We start from the raw sequence: 15,583 nt of genomic DNA on the forward strand, positions 1-15,583 counted from the left end.
CCAGGGACAGGCACACACACACACACAGTAATGGGTAGCCACTGTGACACACACATATACACACACTCAGCCACTGCCACTGATACTCACCAACATCCTTTGCCCTGTGTGTGTGTCTGTATGTGTGTGACTGTGTGTGTGCTGGCTCGTGCAGAATTTTTAATAACCTCTTTTGATTAGAATCCCCCTCCAGCGGCTTATTTAGGGCTGGATCTGGAGCGGGTTTAAAGGCCACCACCCCCCGGGGGGCGCTCCATTGCACTTCTCTGAATTCAAATACGATGTCCTTGACACCTCTGTATCCTGTTCCCATTTTGCACTATTTTTGCTGCAGCAGCAACAGATGAGTGGCGAACGAAGGGGGTGGCGGTGGAGGCAGTGGGGTGGGCTCCCCTAAACCAGCTGTTAACCTGTGTCCCCCCCCCCCCCTCCTTTTACTCCACAGAGTCGCTCCAGGCAAGAGGACCCAGAGCAAGCTCGACTGAAACAGAAAGCTAAGGAGGTAAGCTGCTGCGGAGATCATTACCCTTGACATTTCCCCGACACTCCAGCGTATTAATTTTTCATGCCTCGCTACATATGTAATGCCATTTAAAGTCGGACTTAAAAAGTTTGAGGAATAATTTGCGCCGATTGATGCCCATGTGTGTAAAATGATTTTCTGCGCACTAAAGAGACTCTGCATTTCCTCCACCCCCTCGTTTTTTTCTTTTCCACATCTATTTCAGCCTCTTCATCTAACACCATCTTGGATTTTGACTAACTGCTGTTCATTTTGCTCTGCCTTATTTTGATAGATTTGCTATCAGGGGAAGGCTATACAGGGGCCACAGGAGTGGCCTTTGTAGCTTTAGGCTACATCCATACTACGACGTTTAAACCCCAGTCACACACCTGAAAACAAATATCCCGTGACCACGCACAATGGGCATGTGCGAGCCGAAGTACGTGGGAAGCATTTGGTTGTCAGCTGCAAAATTGTTACTTGTCGAGTGCTGGAATAATAGCTTTTCTCCTACACATGTAAGCAGTCGTATTATTGTAAAATGCAGAATTTAACAGCACAACAGCTGTTCGCAAAGACAACAAGGTCAGCGACGCTTGTAATTGATTATCCATGTTGCGTTCTACACTGGTAGCTGAAGCTAATGCCGGTTGTTTTCCTCCGGAACGGGGTCAAGTTATAGGAGCCTGACCAATCAGCCAAGGCTAAGCCGTGACCGAAGAGTGTCAACGTCATCATTTCCAAGCATCTCTGTTTCTGCTCGTCCAGACCAAAATGTAGCCCTGGAGTTTTTAAACCTAAAATGGGACCAGGAATGTTTTCAAACTTCTCAGTTTTAGCGGCTGTAAAACTTCTCAACTTCCATAGCAGAGTTGATGCCTTTTCAAACTAAAATGTAGTAGTATGGATGTAACTTTATTCAACATTATCTTTTTCCTCTCAGTTACCTTTTGGCACATCTCTTATACACATTGGTTCTTTTAACTTGGTACAACAACACATTGTGGCTTAAATGCGTAAAAGTCCAAATGCAGAAATACATGTGTTGCATAAAATTAGATGGAGAATGAGGGTTTCAGATGTACCAATCCATGCTCTGCATTAACTTTTACCACTACAAAGTAAAAAGGTATAAAAAGACTTGTTTTCCTTTTCCAAGTAATAGGCCGAGGCACAACACGTAGCATTGCAAACTGTTTCATCTGATGTAGTGCTCTACTCTTGGTTGTGCGGTGCCACATCCTCCTTGTTTCAAGAGCAGGTCTTGTATATAATGAAATTCCCAGTGGATCTCAGAAAGTAGACCACTCGTCTTTCAGTGGTTGGTTAATGTTGTTTACGCAAATGAAATAGTTCTGTCACAGTGGAAGTTTGCATTTGTTTTTTCTTTGTTTACTCCAGAATAACTTCACGTGTGCTTTTAGTCCTTGGCTCGCTAACAAGGATCAAGAGGATTGTGTGGAGCCTTCATAGAGCAGTCTGTATAGGCAGGGGGATAAAACAAGCACCATTCACCTGTTGTTGATGTAGAACTTAAATACCAGATGTGGTTTCATCTCAGACACTTGCGCTTTGTAAAATAAGCCTTTTACTCATCCAGGTAAAGTTTACTGAGCAGGTCTGCACCAACGTTGTAATTTATTTCCTCACTATTCGACAGTTTTCAGCTCCCCACTGTCTTTTAATGTCGGCCACTCAGCCATTTATATTAAGGGGTAACTGTAACTGCTTTGCTGAAAGGCAATTCAGTGTTTTTGTTTGGCCAAAGTATTTAAATTTGAGGCTTTTCCCTAACAGTCTGTGGTGCTGAACTTGTAACCTTCAAGTGACAAGACCACTTCTCCTACCTCTGGCTACTTGGCAGCATTGTGTCTTTTCTCTGCTCCTCTCCCGGACATTTCTTTCTAGCAACAGAGAGCCTCGCTGCAGTTTAAAACATTCACACTAGATCTCAGCTTACCCATAAGCCCCACATATGCAAATGAAGCGGCGTAATAGGCAGCGCGATAGGTTCCCCCCCAGGGGCCAAGTGATCAAAGTGGATCTCCTCCCTGTTAAGTGGCAGTCCGCTCGTCATCTGGATACGGCCAGATTAGCGCCTTGCAAGGAGACACGGTGTGTGCACTTCTGCACATTTTCATTTTCAGCTGGAATTTTAAGAGGGTGGTTTGGAAATTGTTACTTTATGTAATGCTTTCTCCCGCTAGATAGAGATAAGGGCTCGCAACCCACCCACAACTGCCCCCCTCCACCGACCCACACACAACACAACGCCTCTTCCACCCTCCCTCACCTCTTTCTTTTTTGCTTAATGGCCGTCGTTTCTCAGCCCCCGTGCCTCTCCGGTTTTCATCACCTGACTGGCTCAAGGGGACAGAGCTGGCTGTTTGTGTCACTGCAGAGTCTGTCGGCAGCTCACACATCTGCGCAAATTTCATCAGGATAATGAGCCCAAGCGACTCTTCCAGGCAACATGCAGAGGAGCCGGCCTCTGTTTAAGCCCTTCTCCCTGAGCACGCATGCACACACACACACACACACACACACACACACACACACACACACACACACACACACACACACAACCACAACCACCAAACCGTCACCATTTTGGCGAGATGGACTTATACAGCGTGTGTGTAGATTAAATTGAGCTGGTGCATGACTTGTTTTGAAAAAGGCAGGTGCAGTGTGTTTAAGTACCACTGAAGAGCTGAGTCTCGTGGGGAAGCTGATGATCAGGAATTAACTCATAAGCACTAAAGTAAGGTCAAGCTCAGTTTGAATGTCAAGTCCAGGCAATTTCTTTTACATAGCCCAAACTTTTTGCCTCAGAGGTCTCTACAGCGGGTAAAACACGCAACAGCTTCATCATCTTAAATCATCGGTTTTGAATAATTACACAAAAAAGGGAAGAATCTCTCCTCTGGTGTCTCCATGATCCATCATCATACCCAGGTTAAAGTGGGTGATGGAGTTTTTGGTCTGAGAAGGTGATATCTCTATAGCTAAACATTGTTGGTGCTTGAATAGCCACAGTTAAACATTGCTCACAGGGTGTCTTTTTAATCCTGATAACTTAACAGTATTATACATATGTCACACCAAAATTAGTGGGTATACATGGGTTTTTCAAGTGCGGGTAAATCCCATAAAAAGGCCATTAATTCCTTACCTATTGCCAGTAGAGGAGTTTCTTCCCCCTGTTGCGTCGAGTTTGGTGTCAGGAACATGACGAAAACTGAGGTGCTCTCTCACCTTGTCTTGCCAAATTTGTGCCTTCACCTAGGTTTCTTCTGTCACCCCATCCCAAACTGTCACAGGTTCTGATAGAACACATTCATGCTCCTTGGTGGATGAACCCTGTCCCTTTTTGGACAGTCCATGAACTTTCAGCTTGTGCCACCCTCAGGCCAAAATGTTAACTTTGTCCACATCTCACAATCTAACAAACACATTGCCATGAAAACTGCAAAGCAGATTTGTTCTGATGAAATGCTCTTGCCTGATCTCAGGAAAAACCGAACTATAATGTAACCTATAGACCAAAATACAGTAGTTAAGTACTCTAGGGTATAATATATAGCATATAGCAGATTTTAAGTACTGTATATTTATGTCACCATGCCTCTAATTGTGTATTTTTGTTCGCACCAGCAACCTAACCCACAACCGCTGCTCCGATAATCGCTGGCAGAGGTTTTGCGTGAGAGAGGCAGAGCAGTCTAGCGCCTCTGTTTCCTCCATTCACTACCATTTGGCCGAAAGGTCAGATGGGCTATTTCAGAAATGCCCCGAGTGAAAATCAATGGGCAAATCGTGGAGCTCAGTTCCTGTTTGTTGTTGTTGTTAGTGGTGGGTCTGTGTGTTCTGCCTGTTCCATCACAGAGGCAGGAGGCCAGGCAATGCCTAATCATTGGGAGTGAGAGAATGAGAGAGAGCGAGACAGAAAGAGAGAGACACAGAGGGGACAAAAACGAGAGACAGAGACAAAGAGACGGAGAGAAAAGGGGACTTGGGGGTGAGGGTGGAGGGGGAATGTAGAGAGAGAGAGAGATAGAGAGGGAGTTAAGGCCAGTGGAGATACATCACGATGTCAGACACACAGACGCACTGCAGCCAAAGATTCATCATCGCAGCTGCGTCTGCAGGCACAACTGGACGCAGGAATCAAGTGGAGTGGAGGGAGGACAGGCGAAGAGGGGTGAGGGAAGAGGTGGAAGACAAATTGGTCACTACAGTTGGACAAAAGCTCCTGTTAGGTTCTGTTCGGCTGCAGGAGCAAACCATGTCAGGCCGAGAACTCGAATATTAACACTGTAAACCACAGCTCATGTAAGCTGCTTTATCATATTGTCATCAGCGTGCACTTCAAGTGGTGCAAATTGGGATGAATCAGTTATGGGCCCCCATTGGAAAGTAAAGGAGTATATAGATTTGCAGCTACAGGTGAACAACAACGGCTACAGTGAGGATGAACTGTGTCAGCTGATTTATTCACCACCTTAGTCAAAGTAATGTCAGTGCCGGAGATTCTCTTGAAAGTGTCCGGAGGGACTGTATGTGAGAACGCAAGTGTACGAGTCAGTTGCTAGATATTATCCAGAGTTTCTCCTGTCAGCCCCCTAGTAAAAACTCTGGAGAATGTCTGAATTAGCCTATGAGAAAATACAACAGGAAAATGTCAGAAGAATTCACCACAAGTTAAGGAAGTTGCCAGGTGTGCCATACACGTAGAAGACACTGACAAAGATACCAACTTGGAAAGACAAGATTTGGGAGCTTGTGGTAATGCGGGCCGTGTCAATGTGCTGTAAACAAACGCACATGATTTTCTCAGAGAAAGTCATGTCCTGCCTCCTGTGTGCTGCACCACCCCTCGTCTGAATGCTCCTCAGATTTTTCTGTTGTTGTGAACGCGTCTGATTGCAGAATCTCCTGCTGTGTTCGAAAATGAAAGTCATATTAAGGCTTTAGAAACCAGCTAGATTTGCCATTATGGGAAGTGGCACTTGTTGTGCAATTTTCTCCCTCTGCCCCCCTTATCTGGCTTTGAATATATTATAAACCATTTGAATCCACGTTTATTCATTAATTTATTAATTAATATATACTGTTTATATATATCCTGTAACCTGCAGTTTAGCACAATCAAACCACAAGATCACATGATACCGTATGATTTTAATGTAACACAGGAAGGGATCTCCTCTCTCTCCTCTCCTCTCCTCTCTTCTCTACCAGGTACAATTTTTTCACCTTTTGGCAAAAATCACTGCTTCAAATCAAATATAGGTCATTTGCGTCATTCGTGAGGTGGGGGTGTGGGGGAACAGAGTTGCAGGAAATTAATGAGAACCAAAGTGTCAAAGTTATATATATATATATATATGTGTGTGTAACATAGAAATATTTATAATTTATCTTGGCACATGCAACTCACCTGAGAGGAGGGAGGACTGAAGAGGGCTGTCTCAGATCAGTTGTTGACTGCCTGCATGTAATCTCTATTATAATCTATGTATCTATCCTATTCGTTTTAGTGGTTGTGAAATAATATAATAAACGTTATAACTGAGTTCTGTTTTTTAATTGAACATCCCTCACCACTCTCACCACCACCACCACCACCATGGAATGAGGTGGCATTGTTGTTCAGCCTTAAAGCCCGCAGTGGACAAAGTCACAGAGCTAGATTGGGAGAGCTGGCTTGGTGCGTCAGACGCCAATGCTGTTGTGGTACACGTCACGCTTGTGATTCTGGGTTCCAGTATGTTATCTAACAGCACACATGAGGCAGACAATATGCAAGCTTGTTTGGTTCAGTGTCAACGTGGTGTGAACAAGTAAAGTCGGCACAATGAGGGTAATAGCAACAGCAATACGGCACAAGATCTCTGCATGAACGAGGCTTTTGTCACCTTTTCACTCCAATGATTGCAGCTCTTCTCCCCTCCTCTCCTCTCCTCTCCTCTCCTCTCCTCTCCTCTCCTCTCCTCTCCTCTCCTCTCATCTTGTCCTTGAAGAAACACTTCACTTCTCGCTCAGAGTGATTCCAGAAGACTTGTGTGAAAACCTCGAGCTGTCTAATGGGATTCTCAGAGGTTTTGTCAGAATAATTTTCTTCAAATATTTTTTCTTCTTCAGGCATTAAGAGTTTTTTGTCCATTTTGATGCAGCAGCACTGAAATGTCTCGAACCTCTGTACTAGATTAATTCTGCTTGAGCTCAACTTTGACCCTTGTGTGGCTCCAATTAAAAGTCTGCAGTTATCGGTCCTTCCTTTCTCTACAAACATAAATGTTAGATTCTATGAATGAATGATGTGAAATATGCACAACCATGGTCAAATTGAACACACATAAACCTCATTTATACATGTTATTTATGCACCAGGCCTAAATGCTAATGTACACGTTCCTTGATTGGCCCGACATCCTCCACAAGTGACCAGGTCACGGAGAGACTGGAATCCACCCACACTGTGAGCCCAGTCAGCCAGAGAGGAGCGGCTCTATGCAGTGTGTCAGAGGACAATGTAGCAGCCCCTTGGTTTTTTATCAGGCCAGTTATATCTGCAAGTTCATAGGCTCTCATCCTCTGGCCTTCCACAAACTGCTCTGCTCAAAGAGCCAGTCTCGCCCGCTAGGCAGGCCCAGGGGCAAAAGCCTGCTACCCTCCTCCACGTCCTCTCCCTTTCTGTGCTGACTTTCAAAGAGAATTCCTGCTGTTTTGTGTGTCCCACTTCATACTTGTTATATTCTTGTCTTCTGGCCTCAGAGACACACAATACCTTATATGAATAGAGCAGGCAGCATTCATGGTCAGCCTGTGAGTAGAACAACATTCTGCTTTTTTTTTTTACAAATTAGGTTATGCATTACTTTAGCAGGTGTCCTGTTATTTCATATATGTTCAACTGGATGTTTTTTGAAAGATCATACAAAGGGTTGATGTGAATAATTTAATTATCACTTAAGAAAGGTCTTTGTTTTTTAGGTCCTCAAGATGTTCGGGCTACTAAACAGTACAATGTAACCCTATTTTTATTTGTTGCTTTGTTGTCGGTAGTCTCAACTTCTGTTTTTTTCTTCACCTCAAGACATATTACAAGAAAAAAAAAATAGAAGCAGGCTTTAAAAGTACCTTTGGTGTTCCTGTGTGTTTTCGAATATTACAAAGTGCTGTAATGAGAAGGAAAACAACAAAAAAGGAGATTTTTTTTTGCCTCAGAGGGAGATAGCGACTCGTCTCCTCGCTGCAGAAGCCTGTAGGTTCACTTTTCTCTTTGTGCGCCGGAGCACTCCTTGGGACTCGAGCGACAGGGGAATTGGGCGTACTGAGCTACGCTGGTGGCGAGGTGCCAGCCTCCTGTGCCTGGGATGTAAGTGAGAAGGAGGCAGGTTTCAATTAGGCAACAAACACCACACACACACAGGATATTCGAAGGAGGGGAAAAAAATACCTCACCCTTACCAGCTATAACTTCTCCTTTCTGACCTCTCCCAAAAACACACTTCCCTGAACCACTCTGCCCCCTTTCTCCTTCCTTTTTCATTTTCGATTCTGAGGTGTCATTTTTGTGAAATTCATGTGGGAAGGACAGTAGTGGAGGTCTTTGTGAGGTGATGCTAAGTGTGCCAGCTCGGCCTGCATGTTTCCATTAGATTGTCATGTTGGCTAATTAGAGAGCAGCAGCATGATTCACCTTGTTAATTAGGAGGACTTGCACACCATGTGCCTGGGGGCGGTGTGGAGAAGAGGAGCCCAGCCTCAGAGCCTGCTAGTCGCCTGCTGCCTATGAAGATTCCCCCTTCTCATCTACCTTCCTTTCACTCCTCTTTTTTTTTGATTTGGAAATGAATAAATCATTGAGATCGTCCTCTCTCAGAGTGTGAATATCTGAGTTCTCATCTTTTCCTGGATGCAAATTAGACGTGATCAATAGAAGGTGACGAGCGGCGAATCTAAATCTAAAAAAAAAAGAGAGACAGGGGGAGAGAAGACTGCTAGACGAAGCACGGCAGCATAGAATGAGACAAAGCGAGAGAACATTTAAAGTAGGAAATTTTCCCTTAGATAAGCAGTATTTTTAATGATCACCGCTTTCCCCTCTTCACTCCGGTGTGACACCGTCAGAATCTGCTTAACACTGATTTCTGGCTCCTTCGTTAAACACAGTTCCTTGGCAAAATGCGCAGCGCAAATGTTATTATTTATCCAAAATAATACTCGCTCCGAAGCAGCGGCATCAAGTCTTTATTTATGCACATATTTCACACAGTTTCCCTCAACACGGTTTAATTCCTGCAAATAAGTTGCAGATGAAGAGGAACCACAGGGTCATGATAGTGACACTCACATAATGACCTTAGCTCCAGGGACGGCTGAGGGCTCGGAATAATTGGTCCTTGGCCCTGGAAACACTTCTGACATACTCGGCTTCAGAGGAAATGGAACACTCTGAGCCAAGACTATTAGCTCATGCATGTATTTTGAATTCATCTACATAGGTAAAATAATGTAATCACAAACAGATTCACTAAAATATTCAGATTTATGTGTTGGACAATGTGATGAAGCTGAACTTCAATCATGATTTGTCTCTTCAAGACACTTTTAAATATTTAATATCTGTCATTCTGTATTGGTAAAATAATGCAATCCATCAATATGTATATAGTCGATATGTAGATTCTATGCATATAACTGTAAACCATACACATATTAAAGACTGAATGCAATACAGTGTAACTTTATACCTAAAAGGGCAATGAAATATGCTTCAGCACAAAATATCATCTAAACATTACACATGTTTTTATATACAAATTAAACATTCAAACTTTTACTTGTGGAACACTGCCATATCTAATTGTTGGTGGTGATGATGTCATGCATGTCTCTTAACACAAAGACTTGAGTAGATTATCAGGTCGAGGCTGAACTCTTCTCTTTGTACTATATGAGTGCAGATGGAGAAGTGAAACCTGATTGGTTACTGCAAATGGCCTTTCTCCCTGCGGCAAACTAACTAGCAGGCACTTCAGATGAAGAAAGGCCTCAAGATGCAGCTCACAGATGTTCATGTAATGTCGGCCATGTGGGTGTCAGGTGAATGAGATCCATGGTTAACAGACACGCATAAAACACATACATAAAATGTCAACACACACTCATGTTAAGGGATAATTCCAGTATTTTTAAACCTCAGGCCTATTTCCCTTCTTTTTTGGTCTAAATGATTAATAAAGACAGAGATGTTTGGATTTATTGGTCAAATATTGTGTGAGAACAAGACAACCAGCATCCAAACGGCTGCAGTGTAATCCCATGGGTCCTTTGTCTGCATCAAAGTACGTTGACTGTTTGTTTTTGCCACTGACAGGTTCAGATTGTTTTATGTGTGCGAACACATTATGGATTCTAACCGAAATTGACGTGTGTCGAACCTGTAACAGAAGTCTTGCTGGAAAGTGAGTTGTTGCAGGAAGAAACAGTGCAAACATTAGTGAGAGTTGGAGGGAACCGGAAAAGATGGTTCGTGTTTGCTCATTTCAGAATAAAAGCAACAAAATGACGCAGCACACCTCACAAAGCTTTAGGAGACTGTGACACTCTGAAGTTGTGGCTAGTTGTGTTACAAATGGATGAAGACACTCCTGTCCGTACACTGTGTTTTGCAGACCATCGTGTGTACAGTGACGCTTTTGACAGGATGAAAACTGCCAGTCAAACAGGAAACGGAATCTTACACCAAAATACTTTTTCCTAAAGAAAAATTATCTTTGAAGATCGGAGAGACCTGCTGTAGACAGAGTGGAGATAATGATATAAGCTAAAGTTACTTTACTTTACAGATCTGGCATCAGCACATACAAAAGCATGGCAGGATAACGGCTAATGGACAGAAGTATCAATTGAGTCATGACAGATTAATATATGATCCATTTCCCCTTTTTCACAGGGTGACAGTTATAATTATGGAATAATTGATATCAACAACTTACACGATGTGAGTACATCGTGTAAACAAGTCATATATAATATTACATTGCTGCTGTTTCACAGTTGCTTATTATAGAGTAGGAATGTGCGGTGCTATGGAAACCTGCGACTGAAAATGGTATTTGAAATACAAAGTGAGAAAAAAGTATTATCTCCATTCATGAAATATTTGATCTTAATTTACACCCAAACTGAGACATTTTATTGAGATTAATAATTTTTTATTATTTTTTCATGCATTGTCATCGACAATAATACTACTGTGCACACACCTTTTGTGTTTTGCCTAGTTCTAACTGACAAAACTAGTTAATTAAGTGTTATTATTGTGAAAACATGAGTCTACTACCTTACCATCTTTGAGAAAAAACATTTGACGTGTATTTTGACTTTTCATAACCGATACTGGAGCCAGCCACCAGGTGGCAATATAAATGCTTTGGCGTCACTTTTTGGGAGCAGTCATGTCATCCATCTTTATTTGCAGTCTATGGGCTGTACATAAACACAGCTAACATCAGCATGCTAACTTTCTCACGGTGACAATGCTAACATTATGATATTAACCAGGTTACAAAGGATCACTAATGGTGACCAACTCACCATCTTAGTTTAATTAACTTCAGTATGCGAATGTGGATTAATTAACACAAAACAAAGTACAGCCGAGACTGATGGGAAATTTGCTTGAGTAATTGGTTTTGGACAAGTTTAAATTTTGACCCGATGATGGCTTTAGGGGGAAGGTCAAAGGATCACCAAAGACACAGGGAAATCCATCCAGATCTAAAAACAAATAAAATTAAATATACTTGTTATACTCCTGTGGCCCTAATAGACCTGATCTAATAAACATGTTTCTGGTTGTTCATACAGTGAGTTTATACAATAGGAATGACACCCTTCAATCCTTTCTCACACACTGCTGACTATGAATACTATTATTACTGGTGTTTAACATTGTGCTAATGTGAACATTCTCCACGACAGTGTAGTTAGAGAGCAAAATAATTCCAACAGTATTACTTTAAGAGACTGTTAGATTATTAATATATTTATCATACATTAAGAAAACTGTGGTCCTGGAGACACCTTTTGTAGTGAGAACTCAACAGACGCAGATTTGAGGTGGTGTTGGGTGTTATTTCTGTCTGATGTGGACCGATTTTTGTTGCCCTCAAATAGAACTTGTTATGACATGGTAAGTCGTGAGAACACTGCTGCTAGGCAAAGACAACATGGACACTAATATTGACTTGACTTTGGTGTCTAGAAGTCACAGAGGCTAACAGTTTAACAAGCTAGCAGTCACGTAACATAAAGCAGGAAATGCAAAGAAATAATGAGGGAAAAGACTAGTTTTGGGAAAATCAACATAAATTAATAAATAGAAACATCACATGTGACTGAATTTACTTCTGTGGCTACTGCCATTTCTGAAATGTCATCAATCTCATCACATCTTGTGAGCTCTGAGTTTTCAGAAAACCAAGCTACAAGGTCGTGAATACCACACAGGGTGGCGTTGATATGGATTCTGGTAAACACGGTAAACACAACCCCGTTTGAATGCAGCATTTGTCACTGGGATAACATCAACTGTGCAAGATGTAGTGTGCGGAACTTTACAGGTGTGTAAAATGAAGGCAAAATGAAGGCAGATTGCTCATGCAACAATGTAGTTATAACTATTGAATGCACGTCTAATGAAATGAGTAATAATAATGTAGTAATAACTGCTGAATACTTAGTGATCAGGCAATCAACACTAGTGTGATCCCATTGCAAGGTGGACTGTAGTTAAACTAATGTCTGCCCAAACACTAGAACACATCAGTAAAATGCAGAAAGTGCAATGTTCAGCCTGGAGACAGCTCCCCTCAGCATTCGGCCAATACTATTGTATTTATGTCCTTTATCTAACTCAGCCTATAGGCGAGCAGTGCAAAGGTTAAAGCCATGGTAAGGGATTTGATTTCCACTGGAGCCACCTTGCCTTGTTTAAAATGTATGAACTGTCTTTGGGGAAATAACGGCGTTCACCAAAGTGACATATGTCATGTCTATATACTGAGAAGCTCCCTGCTGTGTCTTGTTGGACCAGAGCTGATTAGGGGGAGGGTAAAGAGACAGACCAACGCAAAACCCATGGTCTGGCTTTTATACTGTGGTCTTTGTAGAGCAGAGAGCCCTCAAGCTTCCTCCACTGCCCCGTAGCTACTTGTGACGTCAAGCAGAGCGTGTTCTGCTCTACCAAGGACATCTGTCTGTAAGCGTCTGGGGGGCCATGAGCAGCCCCTCAGGCCAGGAGGAGAGAGGGAGGGAGGAGGGAGAGAAAAGCCTTTGTTAAAAAAAGCAGAGATGGAGAATGGCAGGTTGGCCATCATGGCTCCCGCAGCTTATCCTCCTCTTCACTCCAAGCATATCAGATGGCTCTAAGGTTCTTGCTGTATTTGAGACGTTTTTGTAACATAAATGAACACGCTGCTCTTTCTCATGTTTTTGAGGAGAAAAAATCCTATCTTCAGTCATGACCGACATTTTTACCGATCTATTAGGGTTACAGAACTGTAAGTTAGACTTTTTATTGAAGATGGACATATTTTTTTTTATATTTAAATTGAATGAAGTGAATTGAGTTTGCATTTGCGACCGAATCTGTTGAGTCCACGAGGTAGCAACAAACATTACTAATGAACAAGAACAGGAAACGCCATTGCATTAATGAAACATTATTTAACTTTTATTTTTATAAATAGTTTGTTAGCATCAGCTGTACTGATTAAGCCGCTGTTTTAAACAGGCAAACCAGCCGTCAACGATGCAGATGAACAATAACATCCATTTCCCTTTAAATAGAGGTTTTTGTCTCATGACCTTAGCCAAGGAGTTTATGTTTTATTGCTGTTTGTCTGTCAGGATAAGGGTGGAGTGTGGAGCAAGGAAAAATCCATTAACGTTTGGTGCGGATTCAATAAAGGGGTGAGATCCAGGATTTCTTTAGCATTATGAGAGTGTTTATAGGTGGTTTTATTTTTAACTTTTTCATGATATTCTCAAGAAATAATGCCGATACCTTTATGGAAAGAATCAGGCATATGTATAGTGCTGATATCTATAGGAACAGGTGAAGTTCTGTGAAGATCTGAATTAGGATTTGTATTAGTATTTTAAGGGGGGTAATCTTTATTCAGTTACTGTACGATAACATACAGTATACTTAAAAGGACTTTTCATACCTGGAAAACAGTTACAGTATTTTTGGAGTAGGTGGCGGTTCATGTCACCTTGTATTTCTTTAATATTTTTACGTAAAACACTGTATAGTGTCATCGCAGTGTTAACTGCATTCAGCAGGCCACTCGACATCTGTTGGAGACATTGGTGCAACTGCTACAATCGCTTCCCCAGAAATGTACTCATTTCTATTTCCATACACGTCCCATTTCCACGCTGGCCATAACATAATCACCCAACACTGTGCTTTCTGCATTAAGATTAAATAAAACCCCATTCTAACAAAGCCACAGATTGGTTCTGTGGGTACCTGGGAAATGTTCTACATCTCCTGACCTTTGCTAATAATTTGACGTAACAAGTCCCAGTTCTCTGCTTCAAAAGGGCACACAGGCAGACTGGAAGCACTGGTATTTATGTGACTTTGGAGCAGCAGATATTTACTCATGTGGTACAATTGATCAGATCTGACAAATGTATGCATCCTGCCAGCCAGCTGGTTATTCTTCCAGTCTGGGATTAATCTCTGTAGTGACCTTTGCATTTCTCAGATATGATTGTACCTATTGCTGACAGGGGAATTCAGAAAGAAGAGAGAGATTCTTTGACGTGTTGGTAAGAGTTTTGATTTCCATGTCTGTCTCAGTGAGATCCAGATACCTCAGAACGATGTCCTGATGACAGATACTGCAAAATCATTTAATGTTGCGACAAAATTATTTCATTTAATAATGAGTAGTTTTACAACAGACAAAAAGATTGTAATGGGATTACTAACAGTAGGGTTGCTTAGCGCCTATATATACATTTGTATTGATATATATATATATGTGCACAGAGTGAGAGTGACAAGAGATTATTACATTATACATAAACAAACCCTGTACAGTTCAGGGCAGTTGATAACAGTAATCTACATGGTTTTGAAGGCAACATGTGTCTATATTCCTTAATACTGCTATTTCTACTCTTGTCTGTGTCCACATAAATGCTCTCAATGACAATGTTTGAATTAAATGATAGTTGGAAAAAACATGGGAAAACAAATCTAGCAAAGTCTGGTCCAACTCTAGCTTGTATCAATCTGCAATCGTCAAAGGAAGGTGGACTTGGCGCACTGGCACCAGATTGACATCAGAAATCCGTCTCCCAGTGTCATGGCGGCCTCTGTACTGACAGGAAACGGAGACTGGAGGGTTGCAGATGGTTAAATGAAGTCTTCATTTATCATACAGTCATAAATCTGAAAATGCAGGCAGTTGCTGTGGGCGCTGGGAGCCCATGCCTGGTGCCAACTGCCAGGCAGAGATGCCGGCATCCTGGTGCCATCAGTGAGATAGCGGACATCTCTCTCTCTCTCTCTCTCTCTCTCTCGCTCTCTCTCTCTCTCTCTCTCTCTCTCTCTCTCTCTCTCTCTCTCTCTCTCTCTCGCTCTTTCAGGCCTGGAGAGATTTGTGTGTTGTTTGTAGCAAGGCCTAATAAGGTTAGCAATGATAACGTTAATGCTACATTTGCCATGAGGACAGCAGCAATATTCATCTCCACCCCAGTTGACCACATCCAGTCATGATCCCCAGTTTCTGACTGTATTTGCATCGTGTTAAGAGCCTGATGCTCAACTAACTCCCTGAATTCATGTCATGTCCGTGTCATTGTTATTAGTTAGCATTAGTTTAACAGGCAGCATCTCCATTTTTTACCAGGATCCATTTCAAAATGGACACGTAAATGTAGTTGAGGTATTCTGCTAGTTGCTACCACTGCTATTATTTCCCCTATACTTTGTGTTGTCAGCGTGTTTTAATCTTTCGACAGTTCCACCGTGCTAAATGT

At 42.1% G+C, this 15,583-nt stretch overlaps 1 protein-coding gene across 1 annotated transcript in view; it reads left to right on the top strand.

Moving 5' to 3' along the window:
* The window catches only part of LOC117757233 (transcription initiation factor TFIID subunit 4-like), a 90,594-nt gene that overhangs the window by 46,913 nt on the left and 28,098 nt on the right, over positions 1–15,583 (top strand). Inside the window, 1 exon segment of the mRNA XM_034578183.1 lies at positions 446–502. Coding sequence (XP_034434074.1) covers positions 446–502 — 57 coding nt within the window.

This window comes from Hippoglossus hippoglossus, chromosome 3 (assembly GCF_009819705.1).
Source record: "Hippoglossus hippoglossus isolate fHipHip1 chromosome 3, fHipHip1.pri, whole genome shotgun sequence".
Taxonomy (NCBI): Eukaryota; Metazoa; Chordata; class Actinopteri; order Pleuronectiformes; family Pleuronectidae; genus Hippoglossus; species Hippoglossus hippoglossus.